Source organism: Pelodiscus sinensis, chromosome 1 (assembly GCF_052426305.1).
Source record: "Pelodiscus sinensis isolate ZL-2025 chromosome 1, ASM5242630v1, whole genome shotgun sequence".
NCBI lineage: Eukaryota > Metazoa > Chordata > Testudines > Trionychidae > Pelodiscus > Pelodiscus sinensis.
In genome coordinates, this window is record NC_143052.1 from 41717455 (window position 1) to 41735816 (window position 18362).

The following is an 18362-nucleotide window of genomic DNA, read 5'->3' on the forward strand; positions in this document are numbered from 1 at the left end:
TCAAGCAAAACTTGATGCTTGTTGGATAGTGGCCCCATCTAACACTGCCAGTTACATTGATTGGTTTTTGTGAAAAATACACCTAGAACTATAGAGTGGAAATGTCGCCTGCGAGATATTTTAAAATAAGGGATAATTATTTAATCCTTGGAAAGTATCACCTAGGATTCTTAGTCATCCACCCTCTTTCTCCTTCAGTTTGGAGATTCAGCTTTTTAATGTGTGACCTGGGTCTTCCATCCATGTGTCCATTTTATGCTATTTTTGTAAGGGAAACACCCCCCTCCCAGAATCTCTACTAACTTCAGTTAATTTAGGGAAATGTTGAAAGGAACTGGCAGGCACACAGTGGGACTTCACGTTGGGGATGATCAGTAAAACAGAAGCCTTGAGCTAGCTTTCAAATACCCCAGAGGTTAAAAAATCGTAAGCGCTAGAGACATTTTTCTGGGTGACTGTTGCAGGAGATGTAAGACTTGAGCAATAATGATCTGTGGTGATCTTTGCAAAAATGAATTTCAAAAATATTTTGTCGGAGTGATATGCATCTCTAAAAGGTCATCAGATGCCAGGGTGATGGATAAAGTTGTAATCAATTAAAAAGATATTTTCAAGTAATATTGCTTGCATTCACATGTTCAAATAAGTTACATTTGTTAGTTTATATTTATAACAAGGGAAACACACCCACAGAAAGAAATTGAGAGGGAAAATCAAATAACTCCTTGTGCTTGCTTGCTGCCTATGGGAAGCAGATGCATTTGTTTTGAGCTTCTGAAATGAGGTGCTCTAACACCTAAGGGGACTAGATAGTGCTCATTTTTAAAAAATGGCAAGAAAAGGGCAGTATTTTGGGTGAGAAGGATGATAAAACAATTTTGGATTAATATTTTTAGCAACGTTTTATATGTATCTACTTTTATTTATTGTCTCTTTCCAGCCAGTTGCACCAAAATATACATATACGCCTCTGAATCATCTTAAAGGTGGAACTATAGTCAACTTGTATGGTGCTGTGAAATTCTTCAAGCCCCCATATATAAGCAAAGGAACTGGTATGTACTGTATCAAACAGAAAATCGAAACTCTTAATACATGTCACTCTGTCTGGAGTGGTTTGTGATTGAGTGCCAACCTCAGGGCAGACTATCAAAAAGTGGAGCAGATACCCAAACTGGTTGCATGAGCTATAATAAGATTTCACCAGCCCAATCACAAATGTGAACTGCTGAAGCACAGTATTATCATGGAGTCACAGACTTTTCCCTTAAACAATCCAGTCTATCCTGCTACCCAGGCAAGTGATCACTTATTGCCAATCATCAACAATCACAGAATATTGAGGTTGCGTTCAGTTCTACAAGACCAGTTCAGATCTCACACCAAAGACAACATGTGGAGCTAATCATGTGGAAAACTAAGGATTTATTTACTAGTGAAAATAAATGAGTTACTTATAGGTTAAAGCACATAAACATATATATACAAATGAGTTATGGTCCATGGTTTTAAAAGGTGATGGGTTTTAGTCAACACAAAATGTCTTTTAGGGCTGTGTTACTGGCAAACCATGTCAGTCTAGTGCCACAGTACAATTTACTTGCTATTTGGATAGATCAAAGTAATGGCTGAATACAAAGGAGTATATAGGTCGTTTAAACTTCCTGGGCCCTTCTATTGTTCTCTCTTATCTGTTCCTATACAATGCAATAGCAAACTTATACATTATGTTTATTCCTGTAAGTAAAATAATTCCTCAAACACCAATGAAGCCTTGGGGAATGCAAATGAAGAAGAGTGTTATCTTCAAAGCAAATGGTCATTGTGTATAATAATTGGAATGAAATTCCTCACTCTCTGGTATCAAAGAAAGAGCTAGTAAATACACTGTCAGCTTCCTTTCTGTATAAAGGAGCTATAAATATGGATTCAAGAAAGGATGTATTCTTACATGGAGGTATACCAGATGCAAAGTCAGGATCCCCAGAGACAGAATGGATATTCTGAAGTCTTTTGAGGCACTGCAGGCCTATAAGCAGAAATTTGTGTGTGTGTGTGCGCTTTTTTTTGTAAATGTGGACTGCAATTTTTTTAAATATAAAGGAGTTCAAAACAATCATGCAATGAGTGAGCATAGAGAGTTAATGAAAAAATTGAGTGGAGACAATGATTGGTAAAATGATTTTGTTATAATATACTAACACCAGACTCCCTTTCTCATGCTTACTTTGGGGACTATGAAAGGTGCATTCAATCCTTCGCAGCCCCCAGTGTACGGGTCTGACTGGCACTTTATTATATAATTATCACCATTTTGAGTTACAAATTGTGATTTACCTGTACATATTGTGACAGGCTTAAGGATGCAGCGACACAAAGAAAAGAATGCACAGTGACCCTCCAGCCATTCCAGTTTTGGGTGCAGCATAGAGTAGGAAGCTGCCATGGCAATGCCGATGGGTTGTCCAGAGTGCACTGTTTAATGACCCAAGTTGCCCAACCACATGGTATTGAAAAGGGGGTGGGGGAAACGTGTGCCAGACCGAAGCCAGCGGTCTTCCACACTCTGGTGGAAGTCAGATATACAGGACACTGGATAAGTGGTTTTCTCATTCCAGAGTGAACTACTGGAGTCTGCTGCAATAAAATGAAGGCAGGAAAACACCTGGGGCTAATTAACTAGATTTCTCCCTCGGGCAAGTTACTCAAACCTGCAGCAAAAAAGATGAAAGATTTTCTTGTTCATTTTTTTCTCAGAATTCAGGCTTTTGGGATAAGCCTTTCTGCGTATATGTCCTCTTCAGAGGTGTAAATGGGAAATTAACAGTCCTGTTGTGATGTCCCACAATGGCCCACTTTGTTTTTATCAATTTCTTAATAAGTAGGAAATGATTCCTTCTGAAAAGTTGGATGGGAAAATATTTTTTACAGTTATAAAGTAAAAATTTAAATATTACCTTGTAGCATGTGATGAAGATATAATAAATTAGATTCATACAGGAAGAAACTTACAAGCATTTATTAAATTTAAACACTAAACACATTGTTATAAGTTCAACACCTGTCTTGGATGTATTAACACATAGGTAAAATAGATTGGTTTCCTGTGATAAATTTGTCAGAGCCTGAAGCCTAAAGCTTTGGTGAAAGCTGGTGCCTGGTCAGCCAGTATCACAGTATACAAATGTATATGTGTTATAGTCTTTCACATTTACAGCATTAAAAACACCCAAAAAACAACCTATTTTTGGTTTACTGATATTTTCATGCCTGTAGCTATGGCGAGTAAAACTAAGGAGAATAACAGAATGACATGTGAGCTTTATTCTTGAAAATAGAGCTTTTACACTTTCCCTATTTTGTACAGTATATGTGATTCAGTTTAGACAAACCAGTGGATAAAGCAAGTTGAAAATGGGTCTGTTATGGTAATAGTCCATACAAATTATGGAAGAAGATTTAAAGCACAGAAGCCCAGCACTTATTCTTGGGGGAATAGATAGTTCTGCTACTGTGTATAACTTCTCTTTTTTGACATTTTAATAATGAATGCAATTACACTATGTTGTAAATATGACACTATTGTGTGTCTTACACAAAGCAGCAGTTCAAAGCATGAATTATTCATTTTACTTGCGAGGGGAAGATTTGTTTGTGGTATCCTGCTTAAAGACTCTGCTCAGATTCAGGACCCTATTGTGGTAGGTGCTCCATAAACACAGAAGTAGACAGAATGTCTGCTCCATTTATTCTGAGTGAATTGAAAGCCTATGCTGGTTGTTCAAAGGCTTCTGTACAGTGTAAGGATTTTTTTAAAACGAAGTTACCACTGTAAGGGAAGGTAAATTGTCTGTTGTAATGGTTCTTAAATTTAGAAACCTGATTTACATAATTTAGTATCTGTTTAATTCTGTCCGTGAAAGTGTGATTTTTGTCTGTGTGACTAAAATATTTATATCTGTTCAATCCTCAGTATGGACACTGTTATGTCAAAAAGGTCTCTCGTCATTTTAGAGTATTTCACTTCTGACATGGGAATAACTATACTGGGATAAAACACCTATATAGTGTTACAGCTATGTCCATACTACAGTGGTTATAAAGTTTTAACTCTACACGTATAAGTAAAATAATTTTTGGCTGCTATTGAGTTAGCAGGAAGTGTAATAGTATGTCCTCTAGACAATTATGATATATGTGACTGTAAAAATCATGACATATCGTAACTTAATTGTTAGATCTTAAAAAATGGATGCAGTGATTAAATCAGGAATCAAGAGTTAGTAATAGTCCATCTGCTGTTACAGAGATCATAGCATATGTTTTGATATTTTTCTTCTAAAACTAAACTAAAATGAATATCACCGCTTTCATGTCAACATATTCCGTGATACACTCTTGCAATATAATTTTAGCAGATCTACAAACTAATGTGCCTAAACCATAAATTTGGAGGAATCTTTATTTAAGATGAATTACTCATCTATTGGTTATTTTGTATTGCTGATAGAACTCTATGAGAGTGTCAAACAGCACAAGTTGTGTGTTCTGTAAATGATCCTTTTTGACAGTACTGTAGACTAATACAGGAATAAATGTAGAAGAACAAGCTTCAGCTGTTCTGTGTTTTGAATATTGTTGTGGTTGATAAATTACAAAACATGTATTCCTAATTATATTTAGACAATAATTAGGAAAAATATCTTTATCCAAATCTAACTTTATTTAGACTAGGAGTGAATAAGTATTTGGTCCCCCATGTAGAATTGAATTTACACATACAGAGGTTTGTACATATTATATATATTACAACTAATATATTTGATTTTTACTTTATGCATGGAGATATATTTATATTGTATGTATTAAACCAGATATACCTTGATTTTTATACTATATTTTCAAGATATACTAGAGCTATTATATTTATGATGCTGTTTTTGGCCTAAGAAATTTAAATGATAAAAGTTTTCATATAAATGAATTATATTCAGAAAACATAATTTGGGTCACCCATTCTGACTCTCTCCACAATTCTGTGTGTCTGTATGGTTTTTGTTGTTCGTTTTTTTTTTTTTTTAAATCCACCATTCCCACTATTAGGAACTTTGAGATTGCTAGCCCCAGAATTAGCTGAGGGAATTCAAGCATAGCCTTTGAGGCAGGTTAGTTAATCCATCTGAGCTGTGACAGAATGGCCTCACTGGCCAGACCACCTGATATGGCTCCTTCAGTCAAAGTCCTGCATTTAATTGCAGCTGAGGTTGTTCTTGTCTCTGGCTTGTTCCTCGTCTTCCTCCTGCATTGTTCCTGTACTATTCCAGCATGCTGCTGCTCTTTTCAAGCCCTGCTTTCTTGCCAGTTTTGTGATTCCAGATCTGTCCTTTGGCTTGATTTATTTCCTGATTTGGCATGTGGCTCTAGCTTCCCACTCCTATCCTCTAACTCTGACTACTAAATTAGATTGCCACATCCCAGTTCTGGCATCTTCTGCACTGCATAACATGCTTAGTATTATCTGTGGTACTGGTGTCTGTCACCTCCCCATTTAGTCTATTTCTTTATCCAATTACTCGTCTGGAAGGAGGGGGTAACTGTATGAAAATCGAGGCTGTGTCTACATTGGCACCCTTTTCCGGAAAAGGGATGCTAATGAGACACTTCAGAATTGCAAACGCCGCGGGGGATTTAAATATCCCCCGCGGCATTTGCATGGACATGGCTGCCGCTTTTTTCCGGCTCGGGGTTTTGCCGGAGAAAAGCGCCAGTCTAGACGGGATCTTTCAGAAAATAAAGCCTTTTCCGGAAGATCCCTTATTCCTGAATTTAAGAGGAATAAGGGATCTTCCGGAAAAGGCTTTATTTTCCGAAAGATCCCGTCTAGACTGGCGCTTTTCTCCGGCAAAGCCCCGAGCCGGAAAAAGCGGCAGCCATGTTCATGCAAATGTCGCGGGGGATATTTAAATCCCCCGCAGCATTTGCAATTCTGAAGTGTCCCATTAGCATCCCTTTTCCGGAAAAGGGTGCCAATGTAGACACAGCCCTAGTGTATTGATAGCTATTTAAAAAGTTGTGTTCTTTGAAGCTCAAAGACTTGTCTTTTCCACCAATAAAAGAAATTACCTTCTCACCTTGTCTCTCTACTTGAAAAATAATCATTCATATAGCGTAAAACTGAAATTGTTGGAATCTCCATTCATCAAAACCCCAATAGTCACTATTTCATACGCTCTTCCACAGCATGTTTTCTGAAATGTAAACATGTTAAAATTTAAAAAAATTAGGTTGATACTCTCTAAAATCAGAAAGAAAAATAGATCCGTAATTTAAGGGCAAAATTCTCTTTTACATAGCATATCTCATCCTTTATACTTCCTTTCTACCAAGGTCCTACTTAAGTCAGTGAAAGTCCTGGTTGTAAAGGAAAAGCAGAATATCAAAGATGAGGGCCTCCCCATGAAACAGAGAGTAGAATTTTGTCCAGGATATGCAAAGGGACACATTATTTCAATATCTGTTCATAATATCTTGTCGGTTCTATACAATATATGTTGTGGTCTTTCTGTCACTGAAGCAAACTTGGCAAATTATTATGCTGCATGGTGCCTGTGCAAGATGTCTTCAAATGTTATCAATTTAAAAAAGGGGATTTTAAAAATTGAATTCACTGTAACATTGAGTCTCTGATTTTAATCAGAAAGATTTTTAAAGTATCAATGTAAAACTACAAAGATTACATTTTTTAGTCCTGCTTCAGGATATTGCCATGGGTGTGTTATGAAGGTAATTTCCTCTGGAAATACATTAGGTTTGAAATGTAACTTCTTGAAATGTCAACATCCTTTTATTTTTCTTTCCTTGCTTCTTGGAACTTATATTGACTGACAACAAAAGGGCAAGTAGGCAACAAATCAATTTTAGAAAGAACATGTCAAATGTAAATATTTCTAATAAAATCATAAGGTTTTGAGTATCTGTTAAGATTTCTGAAACTATCACAACCAATTCACCTAACTGCTGGTGGAGACTTAAATCTTGACATATCATACTTAAGAATCATGAAACCATACGGTTAGAAGGAGTTCATCAAGAGAAGCTTCTTTTGAGTTCAGTATGACTCCTCATGGATACAAGGACCTGTCCACGACCACATAGTCAGTTGCAGCATTGTGGCTTTAAAGTTTATTTCCATTATATTCCCTTTTCCACTAAGACTAAATTATTGCTCACTGGTTGCACCATTAAAAATATGACTGAAAGTAAACTTTGGGTATATTTACAGATGTAGATCCACAGTGGGCTGAATTTTTGTCATATGCATTGTTAGCCATTTTTACCAATCTTTGATTGGTCTAGGTTGTAATTATGCTACAGCTCTTTGAGTCATATATATGTTAAAAACTTTTGCCTAGATTTTCTGAAAAAAAAAATTCTGATAAAATTTAATTCCCAGAAATTTTGTTGGCGGCAGTTGTCATTGTGACATGAATAAGATTAAGAACATAGTGATGCTATTTGATTTTATTGCATGCTTTGCTATATTTAGAATTTTCTTTGATGTCCTGGCTGCTGGAATCAAGTGATTACTTGACAATTTCTTTTTATGAAACTTATCTTCTAGACAATTCCTACCCCCATTCTGTCTTTCATATCACCCTTTAATAGGTGAATAAGTGTCCGATAAATTTTTCAAGCCTTGAGAGTGTATCACAATATGCCCTCCTTGTTACTGTGCAATATCCTGGACAAACATTATTGCATCAAGTTTAATATCTTTGGAGTCTGTTGTATTGAATGATTGGTTTATATATCCCTGTGCAGGAGGGATTTTATGTATTTCCAAGAGGAGTGATAGCGACAGTTCCTCTAGGAACCAAGAGGTATGGGCATTGTTTAAACAGATTCACTAAGGTAAAAAGTGCCACCAGACTCCTTTTTTTTTTTTTTTTGCTGAAACAGACCACCATAGCTATCTCTCTGAAACTCCAGAGGAATATCACCACCTGCACAGGCTCACATATTTGGTTGGTTGTTCCTGTCCAATGGGAGCTGCAGGAAATGGCAAACAGCAATTCCCCGTGCCACTTCTCACAGCTCCCATTGGCTGGGAATGGCAAACCATGGCCAATGGAAGCTGCAGGCAGACGTACTTGTGGATGCAATGTAAACAACCTGTCTGGCGGCCCACCAGCAGCTTATACTGAGGAGCAATGTGTGGTCTGCAGTCTGTAGATTGCTCCCCTCCCCCGCCTCCCGTTTTACATCTTTGAAAAGTTAAAATGTTACCGACAGTATAAGTTTCTTGCACTTTTAATAAATGTGCTAACCTTGCATTCTTTTACCTTTTTTACTTTGATACAATATGTATTGTTCTTTATGCCTGAATATGGCAAAAGCAGTGTCTATATATTTTTAGCAAACAACAGTTTTATTCCAAACACAATAAATATTCTATGTCTTCAGTCATATTTGTAGTAACTGGTGCATTCTTCTTTCCTTTGAGATTTCTTCTAGAGCATTTAACTTGCACTGATTTGAAGCCTGACTGGAAGAATCCTTTATACAGTAATGCAAACTATTTGTTATAGAAGTGACTTTGGAACAGTCGTTAGACTTTGCCTCCAAATTCTAGTAAATAATGTGGTAGCAGAGTATAAGTCTTAGGCTCTTCAGCTAACAGTTTAATTCCTTAAGTGATATGAAATCTGTTTGATAAAGAGACTGTACAGTGTCCGTTTTGTGGCTCCTGTTTGTATTGAGATGTCCCTCCGGTTCAGCAGTCCTCAAAATATTTGGGAATAGGATCTGAATTTGATCTTTCACAGATAATGTAAATGCTGAAGTTATGCAATTCTTCTTTGAGGACTGTCCCCATGGGTGCTGCACCTTAGGTGCTTCAGTGCCACTGAGCCCAGGATGGAGATTTTTTTACAGCAGTACCCTTAGCTGTAACGTGCAGGGAGCCAGTATGTGTTCAATACAGGCTACTGTGCATGCGCAACTGGTCCTTCTCTCCGCCTCCCATCCCCCCAGTTCCTTCCCTACCACTGCCGGCTACGGTCGCAACTTTAGCAGTCTCCCTCGCATACCCTTATCTCATCTAATTTGTAAATAGTTACCTTAGGAATTAGTCAGTTAAGTAGAGTTAGTAGTTAGCTGTCAATGTTGTGATAGTTTAAAAAAAAAATTGGAGGCCTGAGGAAGAAGTGGCGGCAAGTCGCTTCCCAGAACAAAGCTTCCCATCACAGGATCTCTGCGGGATATGCCTGGCTTGCCCGGCTTCAAGCGATGCGCTTGTTGTAAAACAGCCATATCTGTCTCCGACAGACCCGACAAGTGCCTCAGCTGTCTGGGGCAGCACCACCCTATTGAAAGCTGCCCTCACTGTCAGAAACTGACAAATTTCTCCAAGAGAGCCAGAGCGCTCCAGATAAAAATCCTCGCCATGGAGAAGAAGTGAAGCTCTCCCCGTGATAAGGCACACTCCACCCATACCCACCACAGATCACCAGATATGGGTTTGGATATAATGTCCCGGTGGTCAGACACGGCCTGCTGGAGGACGGAGAAGTACCCCTTGCGGTTGATGTACTGGGAGGCCTGGTGTTCCGGGGCACGGATGGGGATGTGCGTCCCGTCGATGGCACCCCCACAGTTGGGGAAGCCGAGGGCACTGAACCCCCGGATGACCGTGTCCGGGTCGGCGAGGCGGACCACCCTGTGGAGCAGCACCCAGTTGATGGCCTTTACCGCCTGCAGAGAGACACAGCAAACCGTGAATCACTGGGGCGCCTGGGTGGCCAGGAGTGTTCGTTCCCTGGCACTTCCCCGTGCCCCACTCCCGGAAGCAACCCCCACAGGTGGTGTGTAGTATGGCCGGGACAGACCAAACCCTCCAGTGCCGGGCTCTTTCGCCTCCTCCACCTCCCCCGTTTTCCCTGGGGCAGCTCATCCCCTCCTTGCAGCCCCCCTTTCCAGTGACCGGTGGGTGCCATACCTGCATGAGTATTGCTCCGATGGTGGCTCTCCCCACGCCGAACTGGTTCCCAACAGATTGGTAGCTGTCCAGTGTGGAGAGCTTCCACAGGGCGATGGCCACATGCTTCTGGAAAGGGATGGTGGGCCTCATGCGAGTGTCCCGTCGCTGCAGAGCAGGGGCGAGCCACTCGCAGAGCTCCAGGAAGGTGTCCTCCTTCATCCTGAAGTTCTGGGTCCACTATTGGTCTCCCCAGTGTTCCAGGACGATGCGTTCCCACCAGTTGCTGCTGGTGTCCAGATGCCAGATGCGACGGGGCACGCTGGCATTGGGGAGCTGCTGCCGCTCCTCCACAACCCCCGGGGAGGCCAGGGGGAGAGGCAGGGGGCTGACGTGCACCAGATGGTGCAAGGCAGCCTCCACCCATTGCTGGCAGGCTTTCAGCAGGAAGTCCAAAAGCTGGAGCAGCATGCTCTGGCTCCATGGTGCCAAGTGTAGCGATGTCCCCAATGGGAAGCACCAACACAGGCAGGCAGAGAGAAAAACGCTTTGCTGTCCCTCAGCGAGGTAGGCAAGCAAGTGGAAAAGCTGAGTACCACCTGTCCAGCACGAGACTCAGACAGCAGCCACACAAAGCAACTACTGACCTGATGCCCTGCCGGAACCGGTTTCAGCTGCCCTTAAATGCGACCCAGCGTCCAATCAGTGTGGGCACGCTAATTCGAATTAGTTTTTGGGTCTAGGTGTGCTAATTCGAATTAGCTTAGTTCGAATTAACTAATTCGAATTAAGTTAGTTCGAATTAGTGCTGTAATGTAGGCATACCCTGGGAATGGTGCATTCCACGGAACATACAGCTGACCGCGACATACCTACCAGGCAAAGACAATATACTGGCAGACAAGCTTAGCAGACCGTTTCCCCAGAATCATGAATGGGAGATGAAGAAAACAATCCTCAATCACCTCTTCAAGAAATGGGGCTTCCCAGTTGTAGACCTCTTCGCGACCAGCAGCAACTCCCGATGCCCATGCTACTGCTCCAAAGCAGGAATAGGTCCAGAGTCTGTGGGGGATGCTTTCAGTATAGAATGGAACGTACACTTAGCAGATGCGTTCCCTCCCTTCCCACTGATACAGAAAGTGATCCTCAAAATCAGATGGGACAGGGCCAAAGTGATACTTATCACCCAACTGGCCCAGACAAACATGGCATCCATACCTTTTGCAGATGAGTGTACAGCCACCATATCGCTTCCCGTCAGTATGTATGCTGCTGACTCAACAAAACAATTAAATCCCCTATCCGCACATCCACAGATTACATCTGTGGGCGTGGATGCTTGCTGGCTGACTCCCATCAGACAGGGCATTCACAGAACCGGTGCAACTCGTCCTCACCAACTCCAGACGACCTGCAACAAGAGAGACATATGCTCAGAAATGTGAACCTCCTCATACTGACGTATCTTGCATTTTACAATATCTGTGGGTATGTCTACACTGCCAGCCTAGTTCGAACTAGGGTGGCTAATGTAGGCATTTGAAGTTGCAAATGAAGTCCGGGATTTAAATATCCTGGACTTCATTTGCATCTTGCCGGGCGCAACCATTTTTAAATCCCCCTTAGTGCGGACTCCGTGCCCGCGACTACACACGGCACAGAGTAGGTAGTTTGAATTAGGCTCTCTAATTCGAACTACCATTACTCCTCGTTCTACGAGAGCCTAATTCGAATTACCTACTCCATGCCACGTATAGCCGCGGGCACGGAGTCCGCACTAAGGGGGATTTAAAAATGGCGGCACCTGGCAAGATGCAAACGAAGCCCAGGATATTTAAATCCTGGGCTTCATTTGTAACTTCGAATGCCTACATTAGCCACCCTAGTTCGAACTAGGGTGGCAGTGTAGACATACCCTGTTAGAATTACATAGCACGGGTCTCTCCCTCAATACCATGAAAGTGCACTTGGCATTCATTTCCGCCTTGCATGCGCCAAGCCAAACACACTTAGTTTTCACACGCCTATCAATCAAACAATTTATGCAGTACCTATACATCCTATTTCTTCCCCACAAAGACTCAATCCCAGCATGGGTCTTAAATTTGGTACTGAAAGTAGTCAAAGTAAAACCTTTTGAGCCTCTTGCCACCTGTTTGTGCCTACATATTTCTATGAAAGTTGCATTCCTGATAGCAATCACATCCGCTAAACGAATAGGTGAAATAGCATGTTACATGAATACTTTTAATAAGTACCAACGGATCAAGGATGCCAAAGGTGTAAGAGGGCAATCCTCAGAGAAGTGCTCAGCACTTCCCAATCCTCTAGGGATGGTAAAACAGGTTGGACCTCTATCCATATCTATTCACCGTTTAAAGTGCAAAACCGCAATAAATAAAAACATAAGTCCAGGTATAAATTTTATAACAACAGGACTATATTGTTTGACAAAGTAGAAATTTAAAACACAATATCTCTATTTAACATTAACCCGGGGGCAGTCCCCATTCTACAATAACCTAAAGGATAAGAAGGGGAAGTCCCCTCAAATCCTTGAATATTACCAGAGTCTTCGACGATAGTGGAGCCGCAGAAGCTGGTGACCTCAAGCCTTTGGTTGTTTTAGAGCCTCGGGCGAGGAACAACCAGGCGATCCCTCGTCGGACGATTCGAGGCAGGATAGTCCCACGAAGACAGGAATTGGGAACGACGACCGGCGATTCGTCTTCCACGGATCGTTTTCTCGTCAGCCCTTTTCACGCTCTTCGGTAGCGTCTTGAACCGGCGATGGTAGACCCTGTACTTAACTTATTCTAATCCTAAAATAAAACCCTACACTCTCTGACGCACCCATCGAACAAACACGATGACGGCCGACCTTACGTTGACCGACGCACCTGTCGATGACACATGGGAGATCTATCCTATTCTAAGAACTAAACTACACTAAACTAAAAGTAGGAAAATGACCTTCCGTCATGTAACCCAAGGAAGAAGACTAGAACACCATAAAGATGTTCGGTACCACAAGGATACCTAGTACCATTAAGATACTAACAGATTCTGTATATGACAAATACAATTAAGGTATTCTTTCTGAAAAGAGCCCAGGCTAGGATGCTCTACTAACCCGACAAAACACACCACGCTGCAGGCCCCAGCTACGTCCGGGAACCAGCACGAACTGACGTTCGGTCCAAACTTATATAGGGTGGTTTCATGCATATTCATTATCTAGATGTTTTAAACTTATTGGACATGGCAAGGATGCTTTTCCAGCGTGGTTTGAATTGATTGGCTAATAGGAATGCTCATACATATTCATGTTTATGCAAATTTAACTGACAGGTAGCTCAGGTTTTGAACTCAAATATTCTACCTGCACATTCTATGCCATACCCAATTGTAAAAGACAAATCTGGAAAGTTCCAGGTACAAAATGGAGTTTTGGTCTCCATTTTGGAAAACTACATTTTAAACAGCTTTTCCCTTATTAATGGTCTTACAAACATTTTTCTTCAATTTACAATTCTACACAGCATTGACAAGAGTACATAGTGCTATATTACATCACTTATCTCCATTACAGGTGGCAGGCCTTAAAATTTACTCAAATCTTCATCTATTCAGCATTTCTGCCTTACAAGCAGCAGACCCACCTTACACTATATTCCACAAGGATAAGGTCATGCTTAGAACCCACCCCAAATTGCTCCCCAAAGTACTTACCGAATTCCACTGTAACGAACCCATATACTTACCTGTCTTCTTCCCTAAACCACACAAGGACAACAAAGAAGCAGCTCTCCATACCTTGGATAGCCACAGGGCATTAGCATTTTACTTGTAACAGATTAAGCCCTTTAGGAAAACTCCACGTCTCTTTATCTCTTCAACAGAGAAGTTGCAGGGACTGTCTATATCAAATTAAAGACTGTCAAAGTAGATATCTAGTTGCATCAAACTAGCATGTGCCATAGCCCAAAAAGAGTTACCAACAACTGTACGGACCCACTCGACATGGGCAATGGCAGCCACGATAGCATTTCTATGAGGAGTCTCGATGGAAAACATTTGTAGCACCGCAACATGGGCCTCAATACACACTTTCACACGACATTACGCACTGCAAACTTTTGCAGACATGGACACAAAGTTTGGCCACACAATACTCACGGCCTCATAATCTCAGTATCCGAAACTCCCACCTCCTCATACGAACATTGCTTCATAATCACCTATGGTGGAGCACCCACGGGGACAGTCCTCGAAGAAGAAAGAGAGGTTACTCACCTGTGCAGTAACTAGAGTTATTCGAGATGGTTGTCCCCATGGGTGTTCCACCACCCTTCTTCCTCCCCTCTGCTTCAAGATACATCATCTCCAGGGCAGAGAAGGAACTGAGGAGCGGGGGCGGGGAGCGGAGCGAAAGAAGGTCGTGCATGCGCAGTAGCCTATATAGAACACACACCGGCTCCCTCTGTACGCCAGGGGTACTGATGTAAACGATAGCTGTCCTGGGCTCATCGGCACTGAAGCACCTAAGGTGCAGCACCCACAGGGACATCCATCTTGAACAACTCCAGTTACTGCAGAGGTGAGTAATCTCTCCTTTCTTGCTTTGGTTTCATAGAAAGTAAGGTATGTTTCTTGTATAACACAGTATTTTGGTTCAAAAGTGAATCCGAGATTTTGATGGTGCATGTTTAATATTTTTCCTCTCTCTTTACCCCTCCTCCATGATGCACTTCCTCTACATTGATGATGTTGCAAAGGACATTGGAATTCTGAAAGTGATTACCTGGCTCCCTATGTTCTGCTTATTAGGACATATTTTCCTAATGTTATTTTTCTGAAGATAGTACCTTAAGAAAATGTCGGTTCTTGGAAAATAAGTTCCTTATCTGCTGTTTACAGAATTCCAATTACGCCTCACAAGAAATGCATATACACAGTATTATTGGGGCCCTACTATGTTGGTGAACCATTTGGTTCATTTGAAAATTGTGAATTTCATGATTTCATCTATTTAAATCTGAAATTTCAGCATTTTAATTGTAGGGGTTCTGACTGAAAAATGATTTGCAAGTGGGTCACAAGGTTATTGTAGGGAGTGTTGCAGTACTGCTAGCCTTAGTTCTTTGCTGCTGCTGGTGGCAGTGCTGCCTTCAGAATGAGCAGTTGGAGAATGGCAGCTGCTGCCAACTAGCCCAGCTCTAAAGGTAGAGCTACTGTCAGCAACTGTGCAACAGTACAATGGTATGGTACTGCCATCCTTTTCTCTACACAGCTGCCTGCAGATTTGGGCCCTCCATCAGCAGCCACCACTTTCCAGCCAGACAACTCCAAAGACAGAAGTAAGAGTTACAGGATATGGCATTACCATCCTTCCTTCTATGCAGCTGCTTGTGACACTGCTACCTTCACAGCTGGACTCCTGAGCAGCAGCTACCCCTCTCCAGCTCCCTAGTTCTGAAGGCAGCACAACTGCCAGCAGCAGTGTAGAAAAAAGGAAATACAATGGATCTCCCCCATGAACCGCACACCAATAAACTTGCAACCTCCTGAAGCTCCCTTTTGTGTCAGGATCCCCAATTTGAGAAATGCTAGTCTCCCCCGTGAAATACATATAATCAGGGGCAGATGACTGTTTTGCGGGGCCCTGGGCAGCATAACTCCGCGCCCCCCCCCCCTTGCCACGGCGCATGCGCGGGGCTTTTTTAAGCGCAGGGCCCGGGGCGGCCGCCCCGTTCGCCCTGCCCTATATCCGCCCCTGCATATAATACCGGGCAGACACAAATCTGATCTTTAGTATAGGGTAAAAGCAGACTATGCACATTTCACAAGAGGAGACCAGATTTCATGGTCCATGATGCATTTGTGAAGCCCATGAATTTGGTATGTCCTTACATGTTATACATCTGGCAAAACCATTTTAAAGTTGTGGGATTTACAGAAAAATTGTTGGCCACCAGGTATATGTTGACTTATTAATGTGTCTGGTTTAGGAGCAACTATACCAATAATTTGATTAGCAACATTATATTAGTTACAGATAACAATAATTACTTGAATTTAAGTTTTAAATAGCACATAGTTCAGTTGTTAGTTTAAAAACTGTTGATCTTAGAAACATTTATTATGCAAGTAAAGGAAAGAATTCTGTGCAAGTATTTCAGCAGATTATATAAATGCATATATTCATTACTTTTTTTGATTAAAGACTTAATATAGAATTAGTAGCAGTTTTTCTTTTCTAATAAAACTCCTAGGCAATTTGCACTTATTCATACAAAAAAATTAGGTAAATTGTTCACAATTAACATTAATGCCTAACAAGGAGTTTAATTTTCCATCTGTTATATTTTGATTTATGTCTAGTTAGGTAAAATATTACTAACGTACTAATTTTCTACTGTTGGGCAAATCCTAGTGAAGTGCATTTCTGCCCTGTCCCATTTTTTAAACTAAATTTTTGCATATTTTATTTTAGCCAGTCAGATAAAAACTACTGGCTTTAAAATAGAGAGGGTTTTTTATTTTAATGGTGGCTATCAATCTGGTAAAGGAATCTATTGTGTCTGATAAAGGGAAATTATTCTTTAATTATTGAGCTTCATTAATATTTTAGGGCTGTAAAATTATTAAAATTAATCATGATTAATCACATGATTTAAAACATCATGATTACTCACACTGTTAATAATAGAATACCATTATTTAAATAGTTTTGGATATTTTCTGTATTTTCAAATATATTTATTTCAGGTACAACACAGAATAAAAAGTATACAGTATGGGTCTCTTTATACTTATTTTTCATTACAAATCTTTGACCTGTGAAAAAAATTAGTATTTTGCAGTTCACCTAGCATAAGTTCTGCAGTGCAATTTATTTATGATAGAAGTTGAACTTATGGATGTGAAATTATGTACAAAAACATTCATTCAAAAATAAATCAATGTGTCTTTAGTGTCTGTAGGCCAACTCAATCCTATTGCTTGTTCAGCCAGTCGCTCAGACAAGCAAGTTTGTTTTTTTTTCAATTGTAGATGGTAATGTATTCACTTCTTTTTCACAATGTCACCTGAAAGTGAGAACAGGTGTTCACATGGCAATGTTGTAAGATATTTACATGCCAGATGCACTAAAGATTTGTATGTCTCTTGTGGTTCAGTCAGCATTCCAGAAGGCATGTGTCCATTCCAAACGGCTAAATGTAGTGCCTTGCATGTAGAATAGTTCTACATGCAAGGCACTACATTTAGCCGTTTGGAATGGAAATCCATCAACCATATGAAGAAACTCGCACAGATACAGACAGACATCATCTTTCTATCCAAGTGCAAGAAAATGGACATCGTACCCAAAGGACTGAACATATTTGTTCATTTTTTTTAATTGTATCCTTTGGTATATATGGTTGTGACTACTTTCTTCCACTATTTGATCTGAGGAAGTGGGTCTGGCCCACGAAAGCTCATCATCTAATAAACCATCTTGTTAGTCTTTAAAGTGCTACATTGTCCTGCATTTTGCTTCTTTGAGGTGTAAGTGTGGAATTTAGACTGGTTCTGAACAAATTACAGCTCCCTCTATATCTGAGAAAATTTTGTTTTCCCAACTTGAAAAATTATATATCTATTTTGTTATGCCAATCATTTTTGTGACTGCTATATGTGACCATGCAGACATCACCTTGAGTTCAGATTCAATGAGAATTGGTGTAGCTTCTCTCCCCTTTTGGGCTTTATAGGATCGAATTAGTATGGATTGGATGGCTCCCAATCTCCCACAATATGATCTAATTTGTCTCACAGCTCTAACTTGGCCAGAAAACTCTTCTTCCATTAATTCTTCTGTGTAGAGATGGTTCTGTGGAGCAATCCTTTCCTTAAAATCTATAGTAAAATGATGTGGGGGAATTGCTAAAAAGAAGACTAAATATACTGTGTTACAGCTAATTGATAATGATTTATTTAAAACATTTATAGATCTTCTGCAACAGTTAGGTTTTCTCTGCTCTTGAGTGTGAGAATATTTCCAATTAAAGCATTTAACTTACAAATGTATCTTAAACCAGATGCATTGGAAACTCCAGAACATCCATAACATTTTATTATTTTAGAGGAAACTTCATGGATTTACTCAGCCAATGGTATTACTTTATAATTTTTTGATGCAAAATACTCTGCCAAAGATTAATAGTGTGAGAGTTGCTTGCAATTATGGGTGTTAAAATAGTTAACCAGTAAGCTTAACAGTTAACCAGTCAATTAATCCCCACCGGTGACCTCCAGCAGCAGCCAGCCATGCTTGGCTGGGGCAGCCCCAACCTTAGAGAGGTCAGAGGTAGAACCTCACAGAGGTCAAGGCGCA

At 40.6% G+C, this 18362-nt stretch overlaps 1 protein-coding gene and 1 long non-coding RNA gene across 6 annotated transcripts in view; one reads left to right on the forward strand and one right to left on the reverse strand.

The window, feature by feature from the left end:
- The window catches only part of POT1 (protection of telomeres 1), a 150861-nt gene that overhangs the window by 63935 nt on the left and 68564 nt on the right, over positions 1-18362 (forward strand). For all 5 annotated transcript variants that reach the window (XM_075928408.2, XM_025184410.3, XM_075928396.2 and 2 more), the window contains one exon: positions 941-1055. In XM_075928408.2, the coding sequence (XP_075784523.2) occupies positions 941-1055 (115 nt within the window). The remainder of the gene's footprint in view (positions 1-940; positions 1056-18362) is intronic.
- LOC142829264 (uncharacterized) overlaps positions 9621-18362 on the reverse strand; it is a 32350-nt gene continuing 23608 nt past the window's right edge. The window contains exons 2-5 of the long non-coding RNA XR_012903702.2: positions 11198-11390; positions 10942-11041; positions 9998-10105; positions 9621-9753 (exon numbers count right to left, since the gene is read on the reverse strand). This is a non-coding gene — a long non-coding RNA (uncharacterized LOC142829264). The remainder of the gene's footprint in view (positions 9754-9997; positions 10106-10941; positions 11042-11197; positions 11391-18362) is intronic.